This window comes from Carex rostrata, chromosome 2 (genome assembly GCF_964058835.1).
Source record: "Carex rostrata chromosome 2, lpCarRost1.2, whole genome shotgun sequence".
NCBI classification, from domain to species: Eukaryota; Viridiplantae; Streptophyta; class Magnoliopsida; order Poales; family Cyperaceae; genus Carex; species Carex rostrata.
Window position 1 is genome coordinate 7410513 of NC_135919.1, and position 13726 is coordinate 7424238.

General features: G+C 31.5%; 1 protein-coding gene across 2 annotated transcripts; it reads right to left on the reverse strand.

The window, feature by feature from the left end:
- Positions 1-1522: 1522 nt before the first annotated feature.
- Positions 1523-9028, reverse strand: LOC144572033 (serine carboxypeptidase-like 3). 2 transcript variants are annotated; one of them, XM_078321424.1, is made up of 14 exons: positions 8820-9028; positions 8526-8671; positions 7643-7719; positions 6197-6319; positions 5566-5668; positions 5422-5456; positions 5229-5330; positions 4925-5005; positions 4202-4360; positions 4028-4099; positions 3098-3216; positions 2866-2979; positions 2722-2767; positions 1523-1754 (listed from the first exon to the last, which is right to left on the reverse strand). In XM_078321424.1, exons 1-14 carry the CDS (start codon positions 8957-8959, stop codon positions 1671-1673), a joined length of 1401 nt encoding a protein of 466 aa, XP_078177550.1. In that variant the 5' UTR covers positions 8960-9028; the 3' UTR covers positions 1523-1670. The 2 variants fall into 2 exon arrangements, with proteins under 2 accessions (XP_078177550.1, XP_078177558.1); XM_078321432.1 differs by lacking the exons at positions 4028-4099; positions 4202-4360 and having other exon boundaries at positions 8820-8983.
- Positions 9029-13726: the final 4698 nt, after the last annotated feature.

The following is a 13726-nucleotide window of genomic DNA, read 5'->3' on the forward strand; positions in this document are numbered from 1 at the left end:
TAAAAGCTTCCATCAGCATTATTGTAAAACAGAGGATTCTGAACCCAGCTTTAGTGGGATATAGTGAATAAAAAGTTAATTAATATAACTACATTAATACGACTAGCGTAATAGAAAAACAGGACTTATTTGTTATTGTATTGGTAATTAATACCACATTATTATCCTTATTACTAATCTTTCTGTTATTACTCGTATTAATTTGGGTTAATATATTTATTGTTCATTATCTTAAGTCATTACTCACTAGCATAGTCACAAGATTTATGAATTAAACCCGAATAATTTGGTCTTTTTGGTGATGCCAAACCAAATGCTGAATTATTCGGTTAACCAAACTTAGTCCAAATTAAACCCGAATAATTCGCAAATTTTACCATTTTTTCTTGAATTTTAACCAGAAATTTTTAACTTTTTTTTTGCTTTCTTGCAGGACTGAGATCTCTGATCCGGATAATTCCGAACCATTTCTGAATTATACCCGAATTATTCCCAAATCACGAATTTTTGACCTCTCCGAACCGAACCCAAATAATTCATTTGTCACTATGCTCACTAGAGTGTTTCTAGCGGGTATACAACTTTTACCATACATCTTTTTCAAATGTTCATTTAAATTACAACCGTCAATTTACAAGGATGAAAATGTCAATTTAACATCAGTATAAAATTGACAACGATTTATTTAAGGAATGTTTTGATCACAATTATTATTATTATCTTTGTTTTCTCTCCCATTAATCTGTTACTAATGGTGTGAAGAATCAAAATAAAGAAAACAAAAGATATGGTTTTACATTATTAAGAAACCCAAAACAAAATAGACTGACACTAAATCTGTTAATCTTTTCAGACCTCATCGCCTCTCTTTTATTGATCGGTTCGACCCAAATTTTAAAATTTATTATAAAAAAAAGTACAACTGATATATTTATTTTTTTGTATACTGTATACTTGATGGACAATAAAAATCAATTTCAAAATTTTCTTCACTAAAAGATAATGCAAGAAAACTTTGCCTGTGTAGTTTTTACACAGCCTATTCCAAGTCAGGAAAAAGAAGGAGAGTTTGTGATAGATTTGGTAGGCCAGCGGTAAAAAAAAATCAGCTTCTTTATGGAAATAAAATCCTCACGAATTGAGGTAGTAGTACAAGGATGGGTGATCTCTTGGGAAGCTCTTGTGTTGTTGATTCCGATTGGATTTCATTTCTAGCCTATCACAACTTGTTTGAGAATAAAGACTTTAAAGAAGAAGAAAAGTAATGCAAGAAAGTAAATATCTTGCGAAGTAAAACAATGCAAGCTGGTAATGTTAGTGTTCGCTTCTGACTGTTACAAAAGTCTGCTGTTGACTATGTTGACTTGATTTATCTCAAAGAAAAGAAAACTAGAAAAGAGACTGTGTTGTCTTTTTTATTTATTTATTTATTGAAACTGCGTTGTCTTTAATGACAACAGAAAAGTGTGCTTTCGTTTTCCTTCAGGTGTTATATATATATATCTATATTTGAGTTCCACTGTAAAAGAAGCACTGGACCCAATTTCCTTTATGCATAATAATAAAGGGAAATTATTTGTATAAATCAGTTAAAGGCCTCTGTATACGTATGGACAATATATGTGAAGGCCTATTAGTAACAATGGGTTAATTAAATATTATTAACACCATCAAAGAGGTTCAAAAGCAAGCCATCTCTCAAGCATAGACAGGCATTCCTTCGGCTTGTACTCTGGTGCAGTGTGACCCGCCCCCTACAAATTGTAAACATAATTTATTACACAGCATTACAAATCAATTGATTAATATTAGCATAGGCCACCTTTCAAAATGAGAAATATATTTTTATTAGGAGTCTATTTGAGGCTTAACTATTAGCAGTGTAGTAATGAGTAGGGTGTTCTTAAGCTCACCAAATATCCATCAAATCGGTTTCAAATGACGAATCCGAATCGTTGAAATCCGCCTACCTTACGAGTGATGCGTCTACATGTGAAAATTTTAAACATTCAAATTAATTTAGTATAAAGTCAAGCGGTCAAAATATGTTCAAAAAATGGATGCACTAAAATTAATTTATTAACCTTCTAATTTTGACCGATTGGCTTTATACTAAATTAATTCGAATGTTTAAAATTTTCACATGTAGACGCATCACTCGTAAGGTAGGCGGGTTTTAACAGTTCGGATTCCTCATTTGAAACGGATTTGATAGGTTTGGAGTTAAGCTCACCGAACACTTTGGTGAGCTTAAGAACACAGTTCTACTCGTGTAGTAATATTCGGTCTATTCGGCCGAATATTCGATTGAATATTTCTATTCAGTTGCAATTTAAATAGAAAATCTATATTCAGTCAGAATATGCGGTTTAGAGTATATTACCGATTTATAGTATAATAGTGATAAAAATACCAGTTTAGAGTATATAAACAGTGGTTTATACCACATATTACCATATACTTGTTTATATATATATATATATATATATATATATATATATATATATATATATGAATTCTCATTTAAAATCTGCATATGCGGTATGCGGTTGCTTTCCGCATACCGCATATAAACCGAATATTAAAACACTGACTATTAGGATGTCCAGGTTGGCTAGTACTAGTAGGTACTGATCGAACCTAGTGCTTCATTCTAGCCATAGTTCCAATAAAAAAAACCATTTGTTCTCTAATTTGTGTGAAATTGAAGCAGGTATATACCTTCACTGTTGCGAATGTAAGGTTATTGGAATAACTCCTGGTGAACCTGGTAATAAGTGATCAGTGAAATGGAATAATATTAGTGTTACACTATTTCAAGATAAAGGCCACAATGTTGTTTAATGAAATTAATTGGGGGCTCACCCGGCTACTTGACCACCAGAATACCAAGCTCTCCAATCGTCGACAATTGCAAAATTGAGAGATCGAACCCATGCCTCAGTGCCCAAATATGGCATATCCATGTCATGATCACCACTGGAAAAAATTTTAAAGCATTTTCGCATAAAAAAGAAGTGTAGATGAGAGCTCTCCCATTAGCTGTCAGGCCAAATCTAGTACCAAATTATACCGACACAAGAAATCATTATTTTACCTGTAGACGAGAGCTCGGTAACCGCTTGTAGTTAGGTTGTGATGGTATGGAAGCATACTGCCCACATCGTGCGTGGATTTTACACCGTAGTTGCAACGCTTCCAGGATCCAATAGATCCCTACATATGTTTCAGAATCACACTCAAACTTGGAAGAAATTAACTTCCCATGCATATTGTACACTGAATTGAACATTAGCTTACAAATGAAATGCACTCTTCTATATCACATTTCAAAGTTTTAAAATTAGAGGCAGCCAATATGTCTTATCTATTCTTAGGTTTCCTTCTTAATATTACACAGAATTTTGATTGCTTGCATGTGAAACCAATCATGCAAAACCGAAGGGAAGCAGCATTACATTGACAAGTTTGTTGAACCACAAATGAGATTTAAACAAGCATTACAGATTTTCACCCTATTTTACACTGCACTTACATTGCTTTTCTTAGTTCTTTTGCTGCCTTATTCACTGACAAATGTGCTAGTGGTGTTGTTTTTTTTACTCTATTTTTCTTACTTTTTCGCTCAAGATTTTTTTAGAATTGTTTGTATACTTTATTTTGACTTGTGTAATGTTTTTTAATGATAATATAAGTTGGGGCATATGACCCCTATCTGAACTTTAAAAAAAAAAAAATGTATACATCAGGGCTCTGTTCTTTAAACTTAGTTTTAAGTTTTAGATCATATTGAGGTAGTTTTATTGGAGGTTAAAAGAATTTGTGTCAATCTTATGTCATGTAAATATTACAAACTTCAATTACCTATATGGTTGATTGTTTCCACATTTATTGTGGCTTAATTATTAATTTAAATTAATAACTTCCATATGTGGTTTTGTTTACTCCATGAAAATAGTTTATGGTCTCTATTAGAAGATGCAAAAGAAAAAATTAAGGTGGAGTTACATATATAATGCAAACATACGTTACGAATGCCAAGTGTCGATCTAACATTATGATCATCAGCCCACAGATAAGAAAGCCTATATCCAGAGTCCTGTGTAAATCAAGTGTAAATGTCATTATGTATCAAATAAGAAAAACAAATGTATTTTTTTTTCTTTTTTCTTTTTTCTTTTCTTTTGTTGTCAAGTATTACTCTGCATTCTACTGGAAGTTTCAAGTTTGACAAAGGAAGCTCTCCGAGGTGATCTTCCACCAGCCGTCTCCTCAAATCTCCTGTTAATATATTGGTTTTTCGTATTGCAAACCCGCAAATAGGCTCTAGTGTATGCACAGGGTTTATTCCACTTACACACTGCATCCATTTATAAAGAAACAAACATGTAAACCACTCTTCAGCTCGAGTTCTACAAAACAAATTAAGTTTCAGCAGAGTTTTGAATTGCAAATTTCAGGACAACACAGGGATGATTGAAATCTTTCTGGGTTGTGCTTCAGTGAACCTTACTAAGCTGCATGTTTTGATCCATGCAGATACCATTAGTACTGTAATAGACCCAACTGATACCAGTACAGAGTGCCATATTTGAAACCTTGGGAGTTGGTAGTGGTCGAACCGGACTTTCAAGCTATGAGGGTCCAACACACATTGGACCTTACTAACCGGACTTTCAAGCTATCAAATTTTCATACTGAATGGGGGTCAATTTTACAGTGCTCATAGTATTATACTATAAATTATATAGAAAATCATGTACAAATACAAATGTTGAAAATGAATGGGGGTTAATTGACCCCCATTCAATACACATCCGCCTAGCCAATTTACCGTACTCAATGATAGTAGTTAACAACCTAACCAGCATGTACTTGAGAAACTTTACTTAATATTTAAGGAAGCATTTAATAGAAAATTTACCGAATCGATTGAATCGAGAACGAATGAGCATTGAGCATTCATGGGAGATATATAGTTTCCATTGCAACTCTGTTTTGCTGACTGTTTGGAAATAATGAAATATTCTATACTTCAGAAGAAGATAAGCACTGTAATATCATGCTATCATAATGTAAAATAGATTCTATGCAAAAATAAAAAATAAAAAAAAATAAAAAATCATGTAACATAGACTTTGTAGCAAGTACATTTCAGAACAGAAAGAAAAGGAAATAAAAAGGGCTTCTTCAGCTGACATGCACCTACAATTCATAAATCATAATACCTGAAATTGCTCATCAGAGATAAGGCCCATGCCATGCAAGAACGGTACACGTGCGTTACCATCGTACCACTCATCAGTTGCAGCATTGCCAACTAGGTAACCCTAGAGATTAGAATGACTGAAATTATAATCATATAAGAAGCAAGATTCTGATCTTTTCTAAAAATGTCATGAAACAACCTTATTGACTAACCTTGAGATTCAGTTGCATGCCCCCCTCTTGATTAGCTAAAAATGAATATATATATACGTAGAGGTTAAACTTACTTACCTCTGAAAGATAATTTTTCGAGCATTTTGAATATAAAATGGTTAAAATTTGATTTTATGAAATTACCATGTACAATTTCCAAGGCAGTAACTGGCACAGTTATACCAGAATAGGAATCACCACCTATGTATATTGGGTTTGAGCTGAACTCTGGATGATCCTCAAGCCACTACAAAAAGATGCAAATGTTCCAAAAAATTTGTTGCATTACAAACTTTTATCAAAATTAATATACTTATATGAGTGAGTCTATGGTACTATGCATATCACGGGTTGTTACCGTGCTACGGCTCTATCTTCGAGTTTTCAAATCTTAACGGTCGATCCGAACCGTTCATCTTGTTCTCCATATTAATATGTGTTTGGAGACCAAATTTTATATTTTTTGAAATTTTTTTACTATTTTTTTAGATTTATTGAAAATCACTGTTTTTGGATGGTCCAGAATTTTCAGATCAAGTGATTTTCTAAATATCTAAAAAAATAGTAAAAAATTTTCAAAAAATATAAAATTTGGTCTCCAAACACATATTAATATGGAGAACAAGATGAACGGTTCGGATCGACCGTTAAGATTTGAAAACTCGAAGATAGAGCCGTAGCACGGTAACAACCCGTGATATGCATAGTACCATAGACTCACTCTACTTATATCGTATTAATGCATGACAAAATTTGGTTGAAAATAAGTTGGTACCTTTCTGAGAAAAGTGACATGCTGGCGAGCTGACAAGATGTCACTTGTATAGAAGCCTTCCTCTGTTTTTGCATATGAAAAGCCAGTTCCCACAGGTGCATCCAAAAATATAATGTTGCTGACCTAAGCAATAATATCACTAAGTTATGTATGATAGAACTTGTTCTTTTGTAATGTAAATTAAACCACAATTGAGCAAAATAATAAATCATTTTTGGTCAAGAGTTTGCATGGATTTGTGTCTTTTGGTCAAAAGAGTTTATTGTATGGGGTCATCAATATGTTTAGTATAAAATTAAGTTGAGATTTAAATAAACAATTTTATAAATGTTGTATGGGGTCAATATGTCTTTTAATTTAGCACCACATAACTCAGGGCAACTTCTTATAAATGTTGTTTTATTCTATAAATGACCAATATTGTTTTCATCAAGCTTTATTTGTTGTGTCCTTTTCAAAACAAAAAGGAAAAAAAATAAATAAAGATATTCTTTACTTTGTATATGCAGAGCAGTTAGGATTGTGACTTATTGCATTTAAACAAAGACAACAAGAGATGCACACTTGAGCTTCTTTCTCAAGAAAAAAACAAGACATATACACCCAATGAAACCTACACTGCTTGACTAAAAATCAAGGTTCTAAATAGCTAGTTATAGCAGCGCTATAGCTTTTTCGGACCATAAACGCTAAGCTATGAGATAAAATTGCGCTAACTCAGCTACGACCGCTATAGCTATAATAGCTGGCCGCTATTACCGCTATATGAGACCCGCTATAGCTACCGCTATGCTACATGTTTTTTTTTTGCAATTTATATGGACTTCTGTACTTCTATTCTTATTTCTAATGCTACATGGTCTTCTACGATAAGTATACTAAATCAAACTATATGCTTCTATTTTTATTTGTGATTTATTCTATCATTCTATATCGAGAAATATTCAAATACTAATTCTTCATTTTGATTACTCTTTTTATAGTATTCATTTGTAAAATTATTATCGTTCATTTCAATTGAAAGCTAATTTTGATTATTGTTATAATTATAAAATGTTTAAATATGTATATTGACTTCATTTACCTTATAAAATTAATTGTTCTTTGTCTATTATAATATGTAATACCATGAAGTATAAACTATTAAATAATGTTACTTTTTGAATTTTTTTTTTCTTCTTATTTGCGTAATTGATAAAAAGTATAGACTTAGATTAGTTGTCATTTAGTTGTTACATCAATTCTCTAATATTGATTGTGTTGATAATTAGTAGAAATATAGAATATAAAGTTTGAAAAGGGAAAATCGCTATGTGTGATAGCTTCCGCTATAGCTACACTATTCGCAATAGCTTTTTTTTTTGGTCTCCCCGCTATCCCACTATAATCGCTATTTAGAACCTTGCTAAAAATAGAAAGAGGGGAGATGGATTTCAGAGCTTCTACCTTAGTCCATGAATCTGGAAAATAATATATGGTTGGTAGCCCTTCAGTGTATCCTCCTACATCAAATTTTAAAGGCCCTGCAAGTTTAAAAAAAAAAAATTAGTATCAGACATATGTTGATAAAATTTATTGTTTAGTGTCATTCATGTATGTCCCTCAAAATCTTGAAAATTATGTATTCCCCCTCTAAAATTCATAATATCATATTTACCCGTCTAAATTTAAAAAATCACAATTGAACCATTTTATTGTTTTTTCTGTTATAAATTACTTTAAACTTGAAGTAGGAATTTTACCCTTTATTAAATGTCAGATTTCTATTTAGTCAGTTTCCAAGAAAAAATAGCTCATTTTTTTACTTCTGACACGTACAAAGTGATATTTAGATATATGCTTGTGTAAGTGTCAAAAGTAAAGATATGAACAATTTGTTCTAAAAATTCGATCAAATAGAAGGTTGATATTTTTTTTAAACATATTACATATTTTAGTTTTATTTTGTAAAAGACAAAATGGATATTTTATAAAGTTAAAATAAATTTAAAATGACTTGTAATAGAAAAATGCAATAAAATTGGTAAATATGTGATTTTTTTTAATTTAGAAGTGTAATATGATATTATGATCTTTAGAGGGGAAATATGTAATTTTGAAATGAAAAAGTGTAATATGATCACACGGCTTCACCATCTTGCATCCAAATTTGGCAATTGATTATAAAAGGAGATGCAAAAGTGACCTTAATTTATACCGGTCTATAACTAACAAAAAAACAAAATCATATTTCATATGTTGAACTTAATCAATGAACAAACTCCTTGTCTTGACCAATTAAAATTTATTAATATATTTGTTTATGAAAAAAAAAATGTTAAAAGAATACCAATCTCGAAAACTAAGCCGGAGAAGGCCGAGCAGCCGGGCCCACCATTGATCCAAAGGATGAGTGGGTCCTTCTCCGGCGATTTCTCCGACTCGATGAAGTAATAGAACATCTCCACCCCTTTCTCTCCATCCACCTCCACATACCTTATTATTCAAATTCAATTAGATAATAAAAGATAAATTTTATTTATGAGAAAGATGTACATTGATTCCAAACCAACAAAAGAAATTCTTACCCCACTTTAAAAAATAAAACATCACAATAATAATAATAAATAATTTTAGTTCTTACCCAGTTTCTAAATAGAATGGAAGAGGCCCTTCAAAGCCAGGGAGATACTCAATTTTGTTGCCAGAAGAAATTCCCAATTGTGTAAATATTGAATTGTAAAATAAGATGATAAATAATGAAAATACAGTAGCTCTAGCCATGCTCTCTACTCTATCTCTATTTGGTTAGAACTTACAAGTGGAGAAAGAACAACTGAAGCAGAGAGGAGAAAGATCAGAGGCCGGGGTGGTTTTACAATTCAAAGTTTAACTTCCCTCGTGTCTAACTCTCCAGTTGAAACATCACTGGAGAGATCCTCATTTAAAATTATAAAAGATTGGTTGATTCTTTCCTGAATTTATTTAAAATCATCTCCTATATATCCGTTTTTGGTATGTTGGTACAAATTTTTATTTCTGAAGTTTTGAAAGTTAATTCAAGTTGCTCAATATGATTTACACTTTGAAAAAGTTACTCAAAGTAAATTCATTTTAACAAATTCCTATATAGTAGTGTTATGTTCAACCAGATAAAAAAAAAATACACTTGTATTGTCTGAATATACTGTGTTAAGGAATTAAAAAATGACAATAATTTGACTCACAATATATTGTGTGTTACATATGACTCACAGTTAAAAAAAAACTCACTTCAAATAATAAATATTATTATATTAATGCAGAATATTATTTATGGTAACACAATTAGAAAATTATTCAAAATTTTAAGACGTGGCTAGAGGTGTTATCGGATCGGAACTCATAAGCGAGCAATATTTATTGGAGGGATATAATTTTTGAAAAGTAAAATATTGAAGGTGGTGATTTTCTTTTCTCTAGTTCTAAAAATTAATGAATAGAATATTAATATCAATTTGTTTCAATCAACGAAGAGAGCAATAAATTTCAATGATATGTGCAGAAAGTTAGATATATGGTAAACATTATTTCATTCAACAAATTAATAGACAAAAAGTGAGTGTCGTGATATTTGAATTAAAACAAACAGAAGAATTAATTATTAAACTAGATAAATATATATTATAATTTGTTTCTTAAAAAAATGCTACAAATAATTGTCGATTATTCTATGTTTTTATATTAATTTTTTTCACTACAAATAATTGTCTATTAATCTATGTTTTATATTAAATAATTATAAAGAATGGTATTATCATTGTATCGGGTATTTATACGGGTATCGGATCGGGTTAGATTATGGGTCAAATAATTAATTTAAACCATATCTTATCTGTTACAATATTGATTCCTGATCAGATATTAAAGTATTAGTTTTGTTATCGTACTTATAATTTAACCAGTTATATTTTTTAGACCGTACTCTAACTAAATTAATCAAATCCGAATTAGTTATGATTTAGTTCCAGATCAAAACCGAAAAATCGGATAAAAGTAGCACCTCTAGGGCATGCTAATTATTTAAAACAAGAACATACAGAGTAAAGAAAATTGGAGATCGATTGACTTAATTTTATATATATATTTTTAAAATTTTATAGCAAGATGCATATTTTACATTAGAATACTACAAGACGCTTATTTGATTCTCATTAATTTTATGAATTTGCTAAACATGATTACTAAAACTTTTCATAAAATACAAATAAGTAATATTGTATTTGTATTGACCTCCATAATTCAAAATCATGCCTCCGTTCCTATCCTAGTATTACAATGGATGTCTCCTGTTCGTGAGGAATCGGAGAGGACCTAAAATTGGTTTTTGTTTGTTTTTGTTGGAAGAGAAATTTATGTCGTATGAAACTTGGATTTGTTACCTCCGGTAGAAAGGTACACACGATTCTACCGTCCAATCTCCTGAAATCTGTATAGTATGAACTGGAAGATTCTCAGGGGTCATTTTTTTTTTTGGGGTTCTTTCATTGCCCCTAAATTTTTATTAATACCATCTAAAAATAAAATAAAGTAACACACTGCTGAAATTGGAAATGGGAGAATCGAAAAATATCATAATCTTTAGTTCAATTGTGGCCACATATTTTTAGGAGGGCGCAGATTAAATTGGAGGTCCCCTAAAAAAAAATGCTAATAATATACTAATATTAAGGTTGTCAGGGACCTCCAATTCAATCTACAACTCCAAAAATGAAGCTGCGGATTGAATTGGAGGCCATGTTATTTTTTGAATTATCCATAATTTGTTTTTTTTTTAAAAAGTGGTATTATAAAAATTTTGGTTCATTGCCCTTAGGCCTCAAGGATAGAGTCGGCATCTTCTTTCATTGCCCTTGGGCAGAGTGAGAAAAATAGCACGGCGGAGTCGGCTCAGTCACGGAATGGTACAGGTACAGCACATAATGGCACGACACACATGTCGGTTATGTGACATGACTCACATGTTCCGTACCATGATCATATTTTGAAAATTTGACACGGCCGGCGTCACATGAAATATCTAGTTACGGTACGGCAGGCACGGCACGTGGTTATGCAAGTCACGTGTAATTAGGACCGTTAGATCTTGAAAAACTGGTGAATCTTAAGTAAACTAACTTAAATTATGATAATATGGTCACGCGAGTCACGTTTAGTCACAGCACGTTTGAACACGGCATAACTCACGTAGCGTGACCATTCGCGTGCCGTGACCATCCCTTGTCATTTTGGTCACAGTATAACACGGCACGTGAAAAATTAACTTGATCACAGTACGACACGATACGACGTGTTAATCACAGCATGGCACGCTCTGCCCTTGAGTTTTTCTTTGTCGAAGTTAATTGGCATCTTTTGAGTTTAATAAATCTCGACCATTTGATCAGAATCGGAGCTAATTCGGTCCATATCTGTGACTCACGAGGCCCTTTATTATTAGGGCCTGTTCGGCCGACAAATGGGAATGGGCACGGGCACGGGAATTGAACTGAAAATCACTGTTCCCATGGGAAAAAAAAAATTCAGTTGAACTGAATTTTTTTTTTCCCACGTGAATAGTGATTCGGCCGAACACGCCCTTAGTGTGAAATTTCAATAAGACAGTTCAGATCTATTAACACACGTTCAGTCAATACAGACGATAAGAATTCTCAAGGACAAGGGTCATTTGGAGGTTCTTAATTTCTGGTTCGTCCAACTTTATCTACGTGTCAGCAAGTGATTGGAGAAGTAACGTTTATTTTAGATAACGTTGTTTTAAGTCATGAAATTATTCAAAAGATGTGTTTTAGTTAAATATCGAAATTTTATAAATGCCCAAAAAAAATAACAAATTACGAAATCTACCACAATTTCGATTGAATTTCGAAATCTACTCAATCCGGTTACCAAATAACCGGATTTGACCCTTCTTTCCGCTGACTGGATGACCGGACTTAGAGAAATGGTCCGGTTATTGAATAACCGGAAATTGAGAATATGTTTGATGATTTACTAACCGGTTATAAGTCCAGTTATTGGATTACCGTAAGTTGGATATTTTGCCCCTTTTTTTTTCTTTTTTTTTATAAAACATAATTTTTTTTTAATTTTTTTTTGTATTGAAATAAATAATGTGAGATACATATACTTTAAATAATATAGTTCTTAGTCATAAAATTATTCATCATGTGAAAGATGCAGGTTCACCTAAAATAGTTATTAAAATTGATTTCGAGATAGAACCTTTTATAATTAATTGAAAATACTCAAGCCAATTAACATAAAGATAGGACTTTTTAAATACTTTTTGTTTATAATACAATTGTACATCAAGCCAACTAAGTTAACTAACCAAAAAAACAAAAATAAAATGATACAAGTGTATCTATCAAGGTGTCACAATCATTGTAAATAATAGTATGCGGTATGTGTTTGTCAAGCCTAAGGGCCTTCGACTCAAAAAGAAAAAAGAAAAAGTATGTGTTTCTCAGACGGAGAGAGGCGTTGAAACGTAAAATGACAAATATTTATTAATATGTAATTAGTGAGAGTACGGGAGGTTGCTATCCAAAGATCTTCTAGACTGGAGTTATTGAAAGGTAATGCGCACGTGGCAACTCGCATCCTCTCAGATATCTCATATTTTGCGTGACTTTTTGGAAAATCTCAACCGTTCAAATACATTCTACGCCAATCTCAAAGCTCAAATAATATTTGAAATACAAAATATAAAATATAAAAATATATATATATATATTGGTTCCCATCCCCAGCTGGCGCACTGAAAAATTTAGGCCCTGTTCGAAGGTCTTGGGATGAGTGGGAAATTAAATGGGATTGGGTAACAGATCCTTGACCTGTTCGGCAGGTCATTTTTCAGCTAAAATTTTTCCTTCATTTTTCCCGGTATCTTCCCATCAAAGGCTTAAATTATGGAAAAAAAAATTATTATGTCCGACTGAACCGTTTTTTTCCCAATCTTCTCTTTCTTCTTTTCTTCTGTCTTTAATCACGTGGATGGGGCCATAATTCACTTTTCTCTCTCTTTCTCTGCACAAACAAGCGTTAATGGACTACTCTCTATATAAAGGGTTTAATTTGTTCAACTTCACTTTACATTGTGGGACTAAATACTATTCTGATCCGGACAAACCAATTCTTTTTTTTTTTTTATAACAAATTGTATAGTAATTATTTGTACAAATCAAATTATTTGTTCATACTTTTTTTTTTTAATCTGGACTTGCTTTCATGATTGTGTCATTTAAATAAGTCTTATATCAAAATAATATATAGCATTGGAGCTATTCATAGCTGACAATATTTTGGAGCTATTTTTTTTTATCTAACATGCTAAATATTAAATAGAAGATACAATGATAATCAAAGAGAGTTCCATCTTATTAAATACTTCTCATTTAATTATAAAAAATATTTTTATAAAGAAATAATTAATAAGTAATGTTATGTTATTATTTAATCTATTTATTTAATTGTATTATTGATAATTTTGTTAATAAAAAAATTGTA

What these genes read in the sequence shown, in the direction of transcription:
- LOC144572033 (XM_078321424.1), bottom strand. Translation starts at nt 8,959, where the DNA reads ATGGCTAGAGCTACTGTATTTTCATTATTTATCATCTTATTTTACAAT. An exon ending in ATGTCACTTTTCTCAGAAAG is followed by an intron (nt 5,669 to 6,196) that starts GTACCAACTTAT and finishes ATCTTTTTGTAG; the next exon opens with TGGCTTGAGGATCATCCAGA. An exon ending in TGCCTTGGAAATTGTACATG is followed by an intron (nt 5,457 to 5,565) that starts GTAATTTCATAA and finishes ATTCATTTTTAG; the next exon opens with CTAATCAAGAGGGGGGCATG.